The 16,683-nt window shown below is 40.1% G+C and overlaps 1 protein-coding gene across 1 annotated transcript in view; it reads left to right on the top strand.

Moving 5' to 3' along the window:
- Positions 1–16,683, top strand: part of DNAH11 (dynein axonemal heavy chain 11) — a 371,689-nt gene that overhangs the window by 334,140 nt on the left and 20,866 nt on the right. Inside the window, exons 70-74 of the mRNA XM_031935967.1 lie at positions 1,699–1,821; positions 3,603–3,796; positions 4,994–5,142; positions 6,005–6,132; positions 10,033–10,260. Coding sequence (XP_031791827.1) covers positions 1,699–1,821; positions 3,603–3,796; positions 4,994–5,142; positions 6,005–6,132; positions 10,033–10,260 — 822 coding nt within the window. The remainder of the gene's footprint in view (positions 1–1,698; positions 1,822–3,602; positions 3,797–4,993; positions 5,143–6,004; positions 6,133–10,032; positions 10,261–16,683) is intronic.

Below are 16,683 nucleotides of genomic sequence, written 5' to 3'. Positions count from 1 at the left end.
CCTGTAATCCCAGCACTTTGGGAGGCTGAGGTGGGTGGATCACGAGGTCAGGAGATTGAGACCATCCTGGCTAACATGGCGAAACCCTGTCTCTACTAAAAATACAAAAAATTAGCCGGGCGTGGTGGCGGGCGCCTGTAGTCCCAGCTACTTGGGAAGCTGAGGCAGGAGAATGGTGTGAACCCGGGAGGCAGAGCTTTCAGTGAGCCGAGATCGTGCCACTGCACTCCAGCCTGGGCGACAGAGGGAGACTCCATCTTTAAAAAAAAAAAAAAAGTGTTCATGATAAGAAAAAAGAAACCCTTGCAGACCACATTCCTAGATAAAATAAGCAGGTTGTCCTTTTATCAGCTAGTTTGCTTTATGTCTTTTTCTATCCAAATGTTAAGGAAATGTCTATGTCTTACCTATTCTGTGTGTGCCAAAGAAGGCACTTTATACACGCCTGCAGCTAATGATGAACTGTGTATCTAATAAACAGGAGCAAGGCATTACACAATGAAATACTTGTTTTTTTGTTTGTTTGTTTTGAGACAGAGTCTCGCTCTATTGCCAGGCTGGAGTGCAGTGGCGCAATCTCAGCTTATGCAACCTCTGCCTCCCAGGTTCAAGCAATTCTCCTTCCTCAGCCTCTCAAGTAGCTGGGACTACAGGCATGCACCACCACACCCAGCTAATTTTTGTATTTGTAGTAGAGGTGGGGTTTCACCATGTTGGCCAGGATGGTCTCGATCTCTTGACGTCATGATCCACCCGCCTCTGCCTCCCAAAGTGCTGGGATTACAGCCGTGAAATACTTGTTTTGTATGTACTGCTCATTAATAGGAAAAGGCCAGGGATGATAGTACATGACATGAACATCTATTTAAAACTTCCCTTTGGAAGCCGTAGCTGTATCATAACCTCAAGTCCTGACAATCTATATAAATCAAAGTTTCATAACTATATGGACAATTACTTGTTTGTTGAAATAAACTCAAGAAAAAATATCTAATAAAATATTTTAATGCATGTTATCACTCATAACACCTTTTGAAAATATCTGGAATTTTAAGATAAAGCTCAAAAATGTTACCTGTTTAGCTTTGTGGGGTGTTATGGTTTTTATATGAAAATTAGGAATACTTCATTTGTACTCTCCAAAATATACTATGGATTTTTTATCAGTTCTGTGAGCAGAATAGCTAAAGTTTATTCCACTTCACAATGTGTTTAGTTATACCTGTAAAAGGTTTTCCCATTCTCAATATAATCTTACATATTAAACTTCATGTACCTCATAGTTTATTGAATAACTACTATACCAGAATTAACTAATAATACTGGTTCTACCTTCTGTTTAGTAATTTAATCCATTGTCACCAGAGGCTTTCTCATTTTGAATGTGTTAAGACAAGTTTGATCTAATAATAAAACACTTATGAATGCATATTTAAAATACGTTGCTAATAGAGATAGGTGTTAGAATTGGAGTAAATCAGCCTTCATAATTATTTTCTGTTAGATTTCTGATCATGGTTTTGAGATCATTGACATAATCTGAGATTCACTATTTCAACACTAGAGCAGATATCAACTGGACTTCCCAGCAGGTGTGGTTCTACCTACTCAGTCATGTCTGTTAAATGTGTGACTACTTCCTGTGTCATGATTTTGATGTAAACCAAATAATCCTTTTCAATTTTGTCTACTCTCAAGATTTTGTTGAGAAAGAAAGAGATCGACCCCCTTGAACTGGATTTCCTGCTTCGATTCACTGTTGAACACACTCATCTGAGTCCCGTTGATTTCCTAACTTCTCAGTCATGGAGTGCTATCAAGGTATGTTAGGAATACAGTTTCTTAATTTCTGGATCTTATTTAAAATACTAGCTCTCTCCAGTGTTGAAATGTAAACATTAAAGAATACAGGTGATGTATTAAGCACCATTTCAGTTTAGAAATGTCCTATATAATGTAATGTTATTAATCTATGTATTATTAAATTGGTTAATTTCTCATTTAGATGTAAAGGAGCCTTTAACTTATGTATGGGTGGAAAAGTTAATAAACATGTACAATTTGTCAGGATCTTTGATAAAAGCCAAGTGATACAAATGAATATTTTTTAAAATTTCCTTAAATCTACTTTGTTTTCTTTTTAAATTGTTTCTCCATTTTTCTAAATAGTTCTTTAAATTACACCACAATAGGTTCGTTTATTCTCATTGTAAAATGTTTAAGCAAAACAGAATATTGTAGAGAAAAAAGTGACAGTTGCCTTAAACATCAATTATCAATGCTCATTGCATTTTTCTGTCAAAGGCCCTATTGTTAGGAGTTAATTCTCCCAGGATCTGGAGTATCTTAATGATGTTCAACGTATGCTAAGCTTTGCCCTACTCTTTTTTCTAAGAAGGAAACATTCTATGCGTTGAAAATAACTGTTACCTCTTATTTTTATATATGTTCAGTTTTTTAAATTAGTATTTGTAATTAGATTGTAACTTTAGAATTCAAAATTCAAGTTCAAATGTGTATCACTTGGTGTCAACAGGAAACAGATGGCACATTCAAAAGGGTGATGAAGAAAGTTTAACCAAGAGTCTATTTTCGTAGTATGGGCAAGAAGGACTAGGAAATCAACCAGGGGATGGGGCAGGAAAAAGGAGGAAAAGGACAGTTACTGGAACTACTGAGAAATGAAGTTATGGGAGAGAGCCAACCGTAGGGGATCTGTGGCCTGTGGTGGAGAAACATATTCCCTGCCAAACCACATTCCTGTGAGAAAGAGCTGGGGTGGAAATGTTCCCAGAAAGGAGTCCTGATCCAGACCCCAAGAGAGGTTCTTGGATCTCGTGCAAGAAAGAATTCAGGGTAAGTCCGTAAAGTGAAAGCAAGTCTATTAATAAAGGAATGAAGAATGGCTACTCCATAGGCAGAGTAGCCCTGAAGACTGCAGGTTACTCATTTTTATGGTTATTTCGTGATGCTAAACAAAGGGTGGATTATTCATACCTCCCCTTTTTAGACTATATAGGGTAACTTCCTAACGTTACCACGGCATTTGTAAACTGTCATGGCACTGGTGCAGTGTAGCAGTGATGACAACCAGGGTCACCCTCATCACCATTTTGGTTTTGTTGGGTTTTAGCCAGCTTCCTTACTGAAGCTGTTTTATCTTTATGACCTGTATCTTGTGCCAACTTCCTGTCTCATCCTGTGACTTAGAATGCCTTAACCTCCTAGGAATGCAGCCCAGCAGGACCCAGCCTCAATTTACCCAACTCCTATTCAAGATGGAGTTGCTCTGGTTCAAACGCCTCTGAGAGAAGTACCCCCACTTCTCTCTTCTCCAGTCTTCCAGGCTCCTGTCATTGCTTTTTATTGGCCAAACCCAACTAGGTCAGGGAACCAGGGAACTTAGCTCAAGTGTCCTTTGCGCTCACCCTCTCAGCAGAGCAAAAAACAAAAACAAAAGCAAAATTAGGAAATCTGGAGAGGAAAGTGAACACTATCCAGCACGGTTTTTTTACATAAGATTAGATACATTCACAAGTCTTCATCTCAAACTATAAAGTATCGTTCACACCATTCCTACTTGTTTCCCTATCATATTACAGGCAATTGCCCTCTTGGAAGAATTTCGAGGCATAGACCGAGATGTGGAAGGATCTGCCAAGCAGTGGAGGAAGTGGGTAGAATCCAAGTGTCCAGAAAAAGAAAAATTACCTCAAGAATGGAAGAAGAAAAGTTTAATACAGAAGCTGATTATTCTGAGAGCACTGCGTCCTGACAGAATGACATATGCTCTCAGGTGGGGTGGTCAGCATTTTTGGAAACACAAGTAAACATAGAGGAAATGTAGTCTGAGGAGTTAGGAGGATCTGGTGGAAGTGTTTACCATCCATATTTTTGGGGAGTGATTCTGCTGACATTTTGATATTATAATCATTGCTACTGTTAAAATTTGTTAAACACTAAACCATGTGCTAGGCAGACTCAGCACATTCTTCCTGAAAAACTTAATTCTGAAATCAGTAGAGGGGAGATGGGGTACTGATGGAAATACTCCTTGAAGAGAAATGGGTGTCAGCAGAGTTCAGAGGCCAGGAACATGCATGCATTCATGCATTATCCAAGTGTAATTTCCATCGTTTTCATTCAGTGATGGCATTTTGGCTCTGAAGATTTTGCATGTCAAACCAAAATGAATTCCTTTCATGGAGTCATTCATAGTCCCTCTAACTTTACAACCAATGCAATTTCAAAGCAGAAACCCTTGTCTACATCTTGGTTTAAGGGTCTTTTGCTTTGCCCTCTTGGCTTCTAAATGGTAATGTGCTGCTTAATTCACACAAGTCTTATTCTAATTTGAATTCACCAACGAAAGAGTTCTCAACTTCCTTCCCTATTGTGTTTCTTCAGTAATATTCATGTGCCTCAGGTTTTTTCCTTTGCTTTGTCTAGTTCAGCCAATTTTCCCTTTGCAGAAGCCTCTGCTGAACTCTACTTTACAAGTTAATTCTGCTTAGTAGTACTTACTTTCTGCTAAATCTGATGCTGCTGGAAAATACTTGCTTAATTGAGCCTCCCTGTGTTAGAAACACCCCAAAAAGCATTTGTATATTCATGAGAAGCCCAGCAGGCTGGAAAATTGCACTGTGGCAAATCTAATGAACTGTTAATAAGTAATGGGGGAATCTGGCAGGGGATTTGGGGGATACAAAGCCATAGCAGACAGCTGATGACACTTGGAGGGGGGTCTCAGTAGCCCCCCAAAATGGAATTGTAGGCTTCTGATTTTCAGAGCTTCTAAGGAAGAGAGGGATTCCATTGACACACCTACCCCATACATCTAGTTGGATTCATATTGTTATTCTAACAAGACATCCCACATAATAAACATGGTTACTTCTGTCCTGTGCCGGTGTGGTTTAAGCTTATCCAGATGGTGACTCTCTTCAAGGTCAAAACCACTGATCATGTTTTTTTGTATTCTTGTTTTTTATAGAAATTTTGTAGAGGAAAAACTGGGTGCAAAGTATGTAGAGAGGACCAGATTGGACTTAGTTAAAGCATTCGAAGAAAGCAGCCCGGCCACCCCCATATTCTTCATCCTGTCTCCAGGGGTAGATGCCCTTAAAGACCTAGAGATTCTTGGTGAGTGGCAGGGAGGCTCACTGGCCTGCCCTTTCTCCCCTCCCTCCCTCCCTCCCTTTCACCTCCCACCCCCTTCCCTTCCTTTCAGTTCACAGTGATCTTAGTTTCTTTTTTGTTGTTGTTGTTGAAGATTGGACGTATGGAAAATGTAAAGCTAATAACACCATAGTCTGAAGAAATGTTGAAATGGAACATTCCTCTGGCTGGCATAATGCAAGTTTCCTTTGTAGTGTTTTCCACCTTTTGACTATATGAGGGCCAGAGGGCAATTTTCCCCCATACTCATGTAATCTTGTGCCCCCTGTGACTAAATAATGGTCATTAGAGCAAGTGTATTTGATTGCACAAGGCACTGTCGCCTTTGTGTGCTGGATTACCATTCCCCACGGCCTGCACCAAGAATACCAGGTTAATATAGCTGTGACCTGACTGTGCTCAATTTAAATGCAGCCTCACAAGGTGAGAGGCTTGTGCGTTTACCCAATGAACAGATCCATTGAAAAAAATGATGTGATATCTACCACATGTTGCTCCTTTTTATGAGAGAAATGCTTTGCTACTCCTGCAAGAGTTTATAAAGCTCCATAACAATGCCTGCCATCTATCAAAATGTCAAAACCTTCATTATCATAAAACCAAAGGAACTGGCTTCCACAGGCTTTTCTAATGCTTGCAATGAGGCAGCTGCAGAGAGCTCAAAATGCTGCTTGTGGATACAACAGAAGTTTCATTTGGATTCTTCAGGACAGTCACCCAGAAGATGGCTGCAGTGACCACAGATGTGCATTAGACCACAGAATTCCAGGCTCCTCTTACCCTCCTACATAGATGTCTCCTCTCACCATGGTATATTCTCCCACAGGCAAAAGACTTGGCTTTACAATTGACTCTGGAAAATTCCACAACGTGTCTTTAGGACAAGGTCAGGAGATGGTGGCAGAAATGGCACTGGAGAAAGCTTCCAAAGGAGGACACTGGGTCATCCTCCAAGTGAGTATTAAGTTTCAGGGAAGACACTGGGCATAAACACAGGAGGGCCAGGGCAGAGCTCTCCAGCCCATCAGAATGCCCCATTAACATGGCGATTTGCAGAGTCCAACCAGTTCTGTCAGTGTTCATGATGCCTGCAAAGACGGTGAGGGGCTCTGCGGACAGTGATGGCTGTCATCTTCTGAGAGACTGTCTAGCCACTGTGCTCTAGAATTAGAACTGTTAGGAAGAGCTTCATCATTCCCTTCACTTAGAGATATCTGGAACACTCAATACTGCCTGAGAACAAACAGGCTCGTTTAGATTTCCAACACTGTTATCATAGTATCTGGGTTGAAGTTAGAGTCGACAGAACTCTTTCTAATGTATATTATTGTTGCAGAATTTTGCTCCTTAGCTCAGTTAAAACTGGGTTCTTGTCACACAACCAGAAAGGACTAGGAACACAGACACGTTGAAGGGTAGGGGGAATGGAATTTATTGAGTGAAAAAGAAAAAAAAATACTCTCAGCAAAGTGAGAGGGGATCCTGCTAACACACCCCGACCTCACAGATTGAATACCAGGCCACCGCATAGGAGCTGTAGAGGCCAGGCTCCTCCCCGCTGCAAATGGTGCCAATTTCCTACGGCTCCACCGCGTTCTCCCAATGCACAGGCAGGTCAGAGATTCTCTGGGGACCCTCCCCGATACCTGGCTCCTGCGTTAATCATTATCTCATACAAGTCCAAGTCTGCCCCTACCTGGTGTGTAACATTCCCTTTGATTATAAATTAAAGAAATTTGAGTAGAAAACTCCTTTATCCCTTCTCAGGCAAGCATCATACAGACCTATGGTTCTCCCACCCCAGTGTCCTCTGGGATGGCCCCCTTGGCTGAGTATTACAGGAACCGGTGGAGCAAAGGCCAGCGTTAGGGGGCACCTGAGAAATGTGCTGACTCCATCCACAGCAAGCTCTGCTAGCTGTCTCAGCAGGTCTAGGAATGGCTGTTTAGTTTTCAGCTCAATCATGCAAAGTTTCTCGTCAGTAGGCAATTCACAGGCTACCTTATCTCGAATCATTACAACAGAGCTCCAAGGGTAGGAGTCATCATTCTCCATATAAAGATGAGAAAAGTGAGCACCCTAGTAGCTGGAGAGCCTCAAGGCCACACGCCTAGTTGGATGGCAGAGCTAGTACTTGAGACTAGATCTGTTTGGCAACAGGTGACATTCCTGAAAATAGCCACCCTCATGCAAGATACAGCATTGGCCTCCCTTAGTGTCTCCAGTATCCAGGCTCGGTGCCTTTGGCATTTGTGCTTGAAATGCAACTGGATTCATAAAGAAGCTTCCAGACTCCAAGCAGGCTTATGATTGCAAGAATGTCACCTTCTGGGACAATACCCACTGCTTCGATGAGGCCTTAATAGAGACCTTTGTAAGGGGACTTGAGGGCAGTGTAGTGCATCCCCTTCTGAGGCTCAGAATCAGAAACACAGGAGGGTTGGCTTTTTCAGAGAAAACAGTTGAGGCTTAGACAGTTCGGTAAATTTTAAGATTGTTTCAGAAAGGAAAGAGCTCTTTGAGCGTTCTCATGCTCCCAGTAGCTCAGACTGGAGAGAACACTAGGAGGGCTATAGTCATCCTCAAAAGAACATATTCAAAATAAACTGTTTCCATTACTTTTGTATCTATGCTGAGTTACTTGTTGTCCCTAAAATTGCGAGTTGTAAGTTTTAACATTAAAAAAACCGTAAAATAACTTATTTTGTCAAGGATCTACTTTTGGATATTTGTTTCAGACCTTTGATTTTTGTTCTTAGGGCTAAGCCGGTAACCAAGAATGTAACTGTTTAAACCTCTTCACTCTCCATCCCCGTACCCACATAGAGTAATTGGTAAGGAGAGATTATACCAGGCTTTAGGCCATCCCAGTGTCTAGAAATTTCTAGTATCATTTGATCAGCAGGAAAAAGAGAAGCAGGACTTTGAAGAAAGAGAAGACAAACATAATGGAAACTTGTTATACTGTTCATAATTTACATTAAATTATATTAACATGGGTATATGATATGTATGTACATGTTAATTAGTTCTTACCCAAGCCCCAATATGATCAATTATTATGATTAGATAGAGCCCTCTAAAGGTGTTTAGATGGTAGTTAATCAAAAGCCCATGTTCCAAAGAAAACTATCATAAAAGTAGCAGGCTGGCAACTATCTTTACCTCATATGCACACCAGAAGGTTTGTGAATTAACATAGCATACTAAAAACCATTTTTCAAGGGCAAAATGACCATTTTTCATGTGTTTCCAAGACACATAGATCGTCTAAACAAGCTTTGCTGTTCTTGGAAAAATAGGCATAAGAATCTAGCCAGTCCCGAAGCCAGTACCCTCAAGAATAGCTGCCAAGCTAGATTCCGACGTGTGCCTGTGCTCCACAATGGCTCGCTTGGAGGTTTTTCTGTCCCCTTCAGTAACTCCAAAGTCACTGCCTTGAATATTTTTACATTTGTTTCAAGTAAACTTTTCAAGTACAGCAGTAGCTGTACCCCATAAGACAGAGAATGAAGATATAATTGAGTTTACAAAGCAGGTTTTATTATTGTTTCTTTTGTTTTCTTTTATGATTGGCACAATTAGGAGTGAGAAATACTCTTTCCTTATAACATGTTAACAAGCATGTAAAGGAGGGAACTTAGAGCCCTTACCTACTGTATTACTGTGCTAGAGTAGACAGCCAACTTTTTGTGTCTTCTGTGTTTCTGAGTCCTAATCCCTTCTTCTCATAAAGGCATCAGTCATACTAGTTTAAGACCCTTCATAAGGACCACATTTAGCTTTAATCATCTCTGTAAAGACCCTATTTCCAAATACAGTCACATTATGAGATGCTGGGGGTTGAGACTTCAACATATGAATTTGAGGGTACACAATTCAGCCCATCACATCTACCAATGTTCATTATTTGCCAAGGGAATAAAAGCCAATAATGTGAATGACTGAGTTGGCTTAGGTCTTTTTGCAATAGAAATTTTAAAGGAGAATACTTGCATTATTATTTTGTTCCACGTTTGCCTTCATTCTGTGTATTTTTGTGACTGTTGTGATCTTAAATGTTTTTCTTTGTTGGAAATAATTATATATATCTGGGTGTGATGTTTCAATTACTATATCAAGGACTTCTCCAAAGCCAGAGAGCGTGTAAGGTGCAGCCTTTATACCTCCCTCCCAGCACCAACTACCAAGCTATACCCTGTGGGTGTTTGGTATTGCAGGAGCAAATATGTGAATCATAAAATGGAAAAGCAAAGAATGATGATGGTGGTGGCATTTAATTTTTTTGTGTGTGATTTCTGACAGCCCTAGGATTTAAGGAAAATCATCTGTTAGGAATACACAAAGTATCTTAACAATGAATGATTGCTTTCTTTCAGCTAGCCTTGCTTCCCTTGTATCCTTTTGAGTCCATATGCTTATGAGCAGGAGTTTGAGTAGAAGAAGTTTCCATCAGAAACCAATGAAGTAGATGATCAGGCACATTTCTGGCTTTTAGTTTTCATATTTTCTCAAACTAACCCCGATACATCTCAGTAATTGGATTTGAACCATAACAAAGAGAAGTACTAGGCAACTGCATCTCAGAAGTGACTGGTGGGTGTTTGAAGTAGGTATGTGTATTGCATGGAGATTTTGGGTTACAAAGACAATCTGTGTTGATTGGCAACATTTAATATGTTCAAGGTTCAATTTCCTTTTGGCTTTTTTTTCTTTTTGTGATGTATTGATAAAGGAAATATTGACTCATAGTTCTCTGAGTTTTCAGTGCAATTATATATAGGAAAATGTAATCTTATAATGCAAGTAATATGCCTCACCTTCCCAGGAATTACGCACCATACTATCTTTCAGAATGTTCATCTGGTAGCCAAGTGGCTAGGAACCTTGGAGAAGCTCCTTGAAAGATTCAGCCAAGGAAGCCACAGAGATTACAGGGTTTTCATGAGTGCCGAGTCAGCACCTACACCAGATGAGCATATCATCCCTCAAGGACTCCTGGAAAATTCCATTAAGATCACTAATGAACCCCCCACAGGGATGCTGGCCAATTTGCATGCTGCCCTCTACAACTTTGATCAGGTAAGAAAGTGAAGCATACTAGGCAGACAGTGAAGTCAGAGTCTTCTCACTATGGGCCCAGCATCAACCCAGGCATGTCATTGAGAGGGATGAAACAAGTTCTCAGTGTTCGCGTGTGGAGGGGTTGGGGTGGGTGTGTTTTAATCTCTTGAAAGAATTGCCCCATCATTTCCTATTCTAATGACCAGTAAATATATTTAAGTTTCACCCTAACGCTAAGAAAACTTCAGCTACTGTGTAGGGAAAGCAAACTAGGTAACTTCTTAAGGAACTTGCTTTTTTTTTTTTTTTTGAGACAGCGTCTCACTTTGTCGCCCAGGCTGGAGTGCAGTGGCATGATCTTGGCTCGCTGCAACTTCTGCCTCCCGGGTTTAAGCATTTCTCCTGCCTCAGCCTCCTGAGTAGCTGTGATGACAGGTGCACACCACCACACCCAGCTAATTTTTGTGTTTTTAGTAGAGATGGGGTTTCACCATGTTGGCCAGACTGGTCTTGAACTCCTGACCTCAGGTGATTCACCTGCTTCGTTCGGCCTCCCAAAGTGCTGGGATTGCAGACACGAGCCACCATGCCCGGCTGGAACTTGCTTCTTGAAAACAAATGTGGCAGACTGGTATCTCTGACCACAGAAAGAGGAGAAGTCATTGTTGTTATTGTTGATCATGGCGACAGTAATGACATGGTAAAAGTTTCAGTGTAATGTTTTAGCCCTGGTTTGATATGAATAAATTTAAAGCCCTCTTTCCAGGTTATATCTATGACACCTTATTTATATTTTCATGTTTTTCCAAGATAAGACAAAAAAATTCATGTATGTATGTATGTATTATGTATTTATTTGTTTATTTATTTATGTTTTGAGACAGAGTTTTGCTCTTGTGCCCAGGCTGGAGTACAATGGCACAATCTTGGCTCACTGCAACCTCAGCCTCCCAGGTTGAAGTGATTCTCCTGCTTCAGCCTCCCAGGTAGCTGGGATTACAGGCGCCCACCACCATGCCCGGCTAACTTTTGTATTTTTGGTAGAGACAGGGTTTCATCATGTTAGCCAAGCTGATCTCGAACTCCTGACCTCAGGTGATCTGCTCACCTTGGCCTCCCAAAGTGCTGGAATTACAGGTGTGAGCCACCACACCTGGCCGAATACATATATAAATTAATGACACCTTTATTACCATTACTCTTTTTACCCAAACTATCTTATTTATCAATATCATTATCAAGTCTTTCAGTTTCTGTTCTTGCTATTGCTCTGAGATCTTCCTTCCTTCCTTCCTTGAATTTTTTGGAAATCCTTGATAAATCGTATTCTTGTTAGGAGAGTAGAATGAACTCTAAAGAGGAAATACATATGATTTGGTGATCAATATTCAACCCCCTCCTAGAAATGTCGTTTTCTGTGAAGGATGTCAACATCCTTAACTTCGTTTCTGGTAGTTTTTGGGTCAGTACCTAAACCAATATTATGAAGGAATTATGATAATTGACTACCTAAGAATACAGTGTTGAAGAATGCAGTTAATTACTTCATTAAATAATTGAGTAATTTGTATCCTATATATAGACAGAAGATTGTGTAAATAGTAGGACTCAAAAAATCTTTTTGAAACTATTAAATATTTGCAATATGCCTTATGTAATCCACTATGACAGACATATGTTTTTAATCATCCCTTAATTTATAATTTCTGGCTATTTATGACATTTTCAAGTTATTCCCCAAAGTAAGTACAAAGAGGAATTTGATTTATCTAAATAGGACTTATCTACCCCCTGAAATAATTATCTTTATTCATGAAAGTGAACATTTCATGAACAAATATGCTTTAGCCCAATTATCTTTCAGCCTTTTTGTTCATTTGTTTTGTTTTTTTGGTAAAGATCACATTGAGAATCTCATAAAACTATAGACACTCTCCCCAGGGAAATATACATTCGAAGATGTACTGCATATTGGGCCAGACACAGTGCCTCACGCCTACAATCCCAGCACTTTAGGAGGCTGAGAGGAGGATCACTTGAGCCCAGGAGTTCGAGGCTGCAGTGAGCTATGATCACACAACTGTGCTTCAGCCTGGGCAACAGAGCGGGACAGTGTCTCAAAAAATAATAAATAATAACTGTTAAAAATATGTTGCATATAATGATGAAGATTCACAGATTCCCCCAAAGCCTATGCATGAATTCCCTAGTTAAGAACTCCTGTTCTAGTCTTTTCATGAACTTGTCAGTTCTTTTGATTGCTATCTGGAAAGCCACTTTTATTAATTGAAGGTTACATTTATTGAAAAGACTTTTAGGAACTTGAAGGAAGAATATTTATTTAGTGGAGAGGATCTTCTGAAATATTAAGAGTGAACTTAATAATAAGTAGCAAAAGCAAAGATAACCAAAGTGATTCACTAAATAATCTTCTCATCAAACCTATTTTAGCCAGAACCAACCAACAAAAGAAAAACTCTGCAGGAAATCTAAAATGGTAGAGTCTTTTATGAATGCTGACCTGTCAGTATGTTAGAAAACAAAATGCAGTTTTTAATCAGATTATATAATTCAAGGGATTTAGCCTGTGCTCCCTGGCTCTCTGTGAATAAGTTCCCATTACCCTTTTATCAGTTAGAATGTTGGGTTGGCTACTTTTGAAAGAAGTTCTTATAAAATAACAGTGGCTTATACACAAGGCCAAAAAGTAGTTCTGCCACATGACAGTTTTACAGATAGTCCATTCAGAACTCATGTGTTACCACAAATTGTCATCAGTCTGGCTCTTTATGGTTCACCATTTCTAGAATGGGGTTGTCATGGTCCCAGGTGACTGCAGGAGTTGCAGCCCCCATATCCACATTCCTGACAGGAGGAAGAAAGAAGAAACAAAGAAGATGACAAAAGAAAAAATACTGTGTTTGCGTTGGTGTGCAAGTGCTTCCTACAAGTTAACATACAGAAATTCTCCTTTCATCTCATTGGTCAAACTTAGTCACATTGCATTACCTAGCTGCAAGAGAGGCTAGGAAAAGTGAATTTATCTTAAGCAACCATATGCCCAGCTAAAAATTAGCAAGAAGACTTTTTAAGGAAGGCAATCAGCAATCTCCATCCCAGATGTCCTTTCCCACATCTCCTTGTATTATCCTGGGTCTTCTGTGTTGCTGCTGTGGTCCAATCTTGTTAAAGCCTGTCTATGGATAGAGTGATGAATGCTGTCTCTCTTGTTACCCATATGGGTTAGGTAAATGAGGACCAGTTGTTCTTGTTGCCTGGGTGTCCCTCACAGTGGAGTAAAATATCCAAGAGGTTTATACAAGTCAACTGTACTGCTAGGATATTTTTCAAATCTAATTAAATCCTTTTTTTTCTTTTTTTTTTTTTCTTTTTTTTTGCTCTGTCACCCAGGCTGAGGCACAGTGGCACACTTATAGCTCACTGCAGCCTTGAACTCCTGGGCTCAAGTAATCCTCCTACCTCAGCCTCTTGAGTAGCTGGGACTACAGGCATATGCCACTATGCCTGGCTAATTTTTAAATCCATATTTTTAATCTTTCCTCTCAAATTAGAATTTACCTCCAAACTTGGCATGTGTATTCAAAATGAACAGTTTGTTTAATACTAGTGCTTTATTATCCCTAGCATTGCATAATATTTTTGTAAATTTAATTAAGTGACCAAGGCATAAAGAACCATTTCTTGTCGGATGCCATCTACCTACACCTTTCAGCTAAAGAGCCTCTTGAGGAAGATGTCATAAGGGAGTACTCTTTTGGCTCCCTTCACACCCAGATAACTATATTTTTTAGAGTAAGAATACAGATTTCTATTTCTGTAAAATTTGCAGACAAAAACAAGTAATTGATCATTGTGCATATAAAATTGGTGATTGTGTACAAATAGCACTATTATGTGTATGCAGATGCCTGTTCTCTGTTCACAATGTAGTCTGTATTTATAAAATATTAATTTACTTATCACTTGGTTTGCAAAAATACCACTGGCCTGAAATGTGGATTGGTAGGTAGACTCATACCTTTTCTTCAGAAAGCCTGATTCATATTTTCTTCCTACATCGTTTATGTTATCAGAACACAATGAAATGGATTGACTTGTTTCTTTTAACACTGAGGATAAAGCCAAGTCAGTTATATAAAATAAAGATTGAAGTGATGTGCTTAATTATTGTAGTGCCTTGGGTTTTATGTGGACTACCTGTAATTTAGAAAGGTATTAAGTGATTTGTTAGATCATAATTCCAAAGTGAAATTTTGATACTTATATGGATCTCCTAGAAATTTCTTACATTTAAAAGTAAGATTCTTTTATACCCTTCAAGGTTAATTCCAGTTATACAGTTTCTCTTTTCTGCCTTCACAAGCTTGCCCTGTATTTGTGGAAAAGTTATTTTTTAATGATTGTATATTTCCAAGCCCCATAAATGACCTAAAAATGGCCTAATGATTTAGAGTGACCTAGTGATTTAATTGGATCTGCACTACATGCTTCCTGGCCAATTCTAGAACCATATTTGGTGGAAGCCCTGGATTCTGCTAAAAGCACTGTCTAAAGAAACTAAGCTCTCTGGTCCTGGCCTACATGGAACAAATCTGGTCTTGGTTTAGTACCACAAGTCCTCTGGAAGACTAGTCTGAACTCCTACTCACTGGTTCTACGTATACTTCATGTATGGCCCAAGTTGTCAGATCCATTTCAAATGTGAACTGGCTACAGTTTGCCCATTTTAAAGGACTAGGCAGGGAAGGGCAGATTTTGGCCTCTTCCTCCCCTGTTGCTCAATGCCAACTGAAGGAGTAGTCCTCAATTTCCTTTCCTTGCCTCACAGAGCTGCCAAATCTGAACATGGGTGAAATATGACTTTTAAGCCATAGATTGGACAGCTGTTTTTCTCCTTTTAATTTTATGGCTGTTGAGCATTAACCATATCAATGTGGCATTCCAGGATTCCACTTTCCATCTGCATTCTCAAAACAATCTCACGGGTCTAGGCTGGGCGCAGTGACTCACGTCTGTAATCCCAGCACTTCGGGAGGCCGAGGTGGGTGGATCATGAGGTCAGGAGTTTGAGACCACCCTGGCCAATTTGGTGAAACCCCATCTCTATTTAAAAATATATACAAAAACTAGCTGGATATGGTGGCGCATGCCTGTAGTCCCAGCTACTCGGGAGGCTGAGGCAGAAGAATCACTGGAACCCGGAAGGCGGAGGTTGTGGTAAGCCAAGATAGTGCCACTGCACTCCAGCCTGGGCGCTGGGTGACAGAGCAAGGCTCCGTCTCAAAAAAGCAAAACCAAAAATCAAAACAAAAACAACCTCACAGGTCTAGACACGTGTTTCCCAATTTTCCGTATGTCACCTAGCCATCCCAACAATGAATTTTACTTTTAGTTCATTGGAAGGAAATAATGTATCATGATGGTTTTATTAAAGGTACAGGCTAAGCTGCTGTAAGAAAGAGAATCAAAGCTCTAGGAATTCAAACAGATAGGAGTTTTTTTTCTCTCACATATTAGGCAGCTTTGTTCCATGAGATCATTCACACGCCCAGACTGACAGGTGCCTCTGCCATACCTGACTCAAGGTTTCCAGACTTGTCCAATCGTCATCATTTCTAGCCATAGAAAAGAAAAGAGTTCGCTGGGCCCCATGGCTCATGCCTATAATCCCAGCACCTTGGGAGGCCAAGCAGGGTGGATCACCTGAGGACAGGAGTTCAAGACCAGCCTGGCCAATGTGGTGAAAACCTATCTCTACTAAAAATACAAAAAATAGCTGGGTGTGGTGGCATGCACCTGTAATCCTAGCTACTTAGAAGCAGAATTATTTGAACCCAGGAGGCAGAGGTTGCAATGAGCTGAGATGGAGCCGCTGCCCTCTAGCCTGGGTGACAGAGCAAGACTCCATCTCAAAAAAAAAAAAAAAAAAAAAAAAAAAAGGGTCAGGAAAAAGGGAAGAGTGACAACACAAGCAATTTCATTTTCAGCAAATGACCTGGAAGTTATACACAACACTTCAGCTGAAATTCTGTTAGCAAAAATTTGGTCTTATGACACAAATGTCTTCAAGGGAGGCTGGGAAACAGTCATGGGTGTCCGTGTGCCCAGGCGATCTCTACTGCAATGGAACTAGGGAAGAATGGATAGCTGTGGTTAACTAGCATTCTCCAAACTCTAATAGCATTCTACTACAGTGATGAAATCAAGATGATGGCTTTATGTCATCCAGATTCTACAAGGAAACTTTTGCAGGGGAAAATGATGTCAAGCAGTATGAAATGGTTAAAATGAAGTGTCTCATTTTCTAGTGAACTTAGAAGCATTTAGAAGCATGACTGAAGCAAAATAAAAGTATTCCTCTTAAGCCAACAGACTGGCAAATGCCCAGTCGTCTCCTGTTGTGCTCTCATAGGATAAGTA

This window comes from Piliocolobus tephrosceles, chromosome 8, assembly GCF_002776525.5.
Source record: "Piliocolobus tephrosceles isolate RC106 chromosome 8, ASM277652v3, whole genome shotgun sequence".
Taxonomy (NCBI): Eukaryota; Metazoa; Chordata; class Mammalia; order Primates; family Cercopithecidae; genus Piliocolobus; species Piliocolobus tephrosceles.
This window is presented reverse-complemented; position numbering and strand designations above follow the sequence as displayed.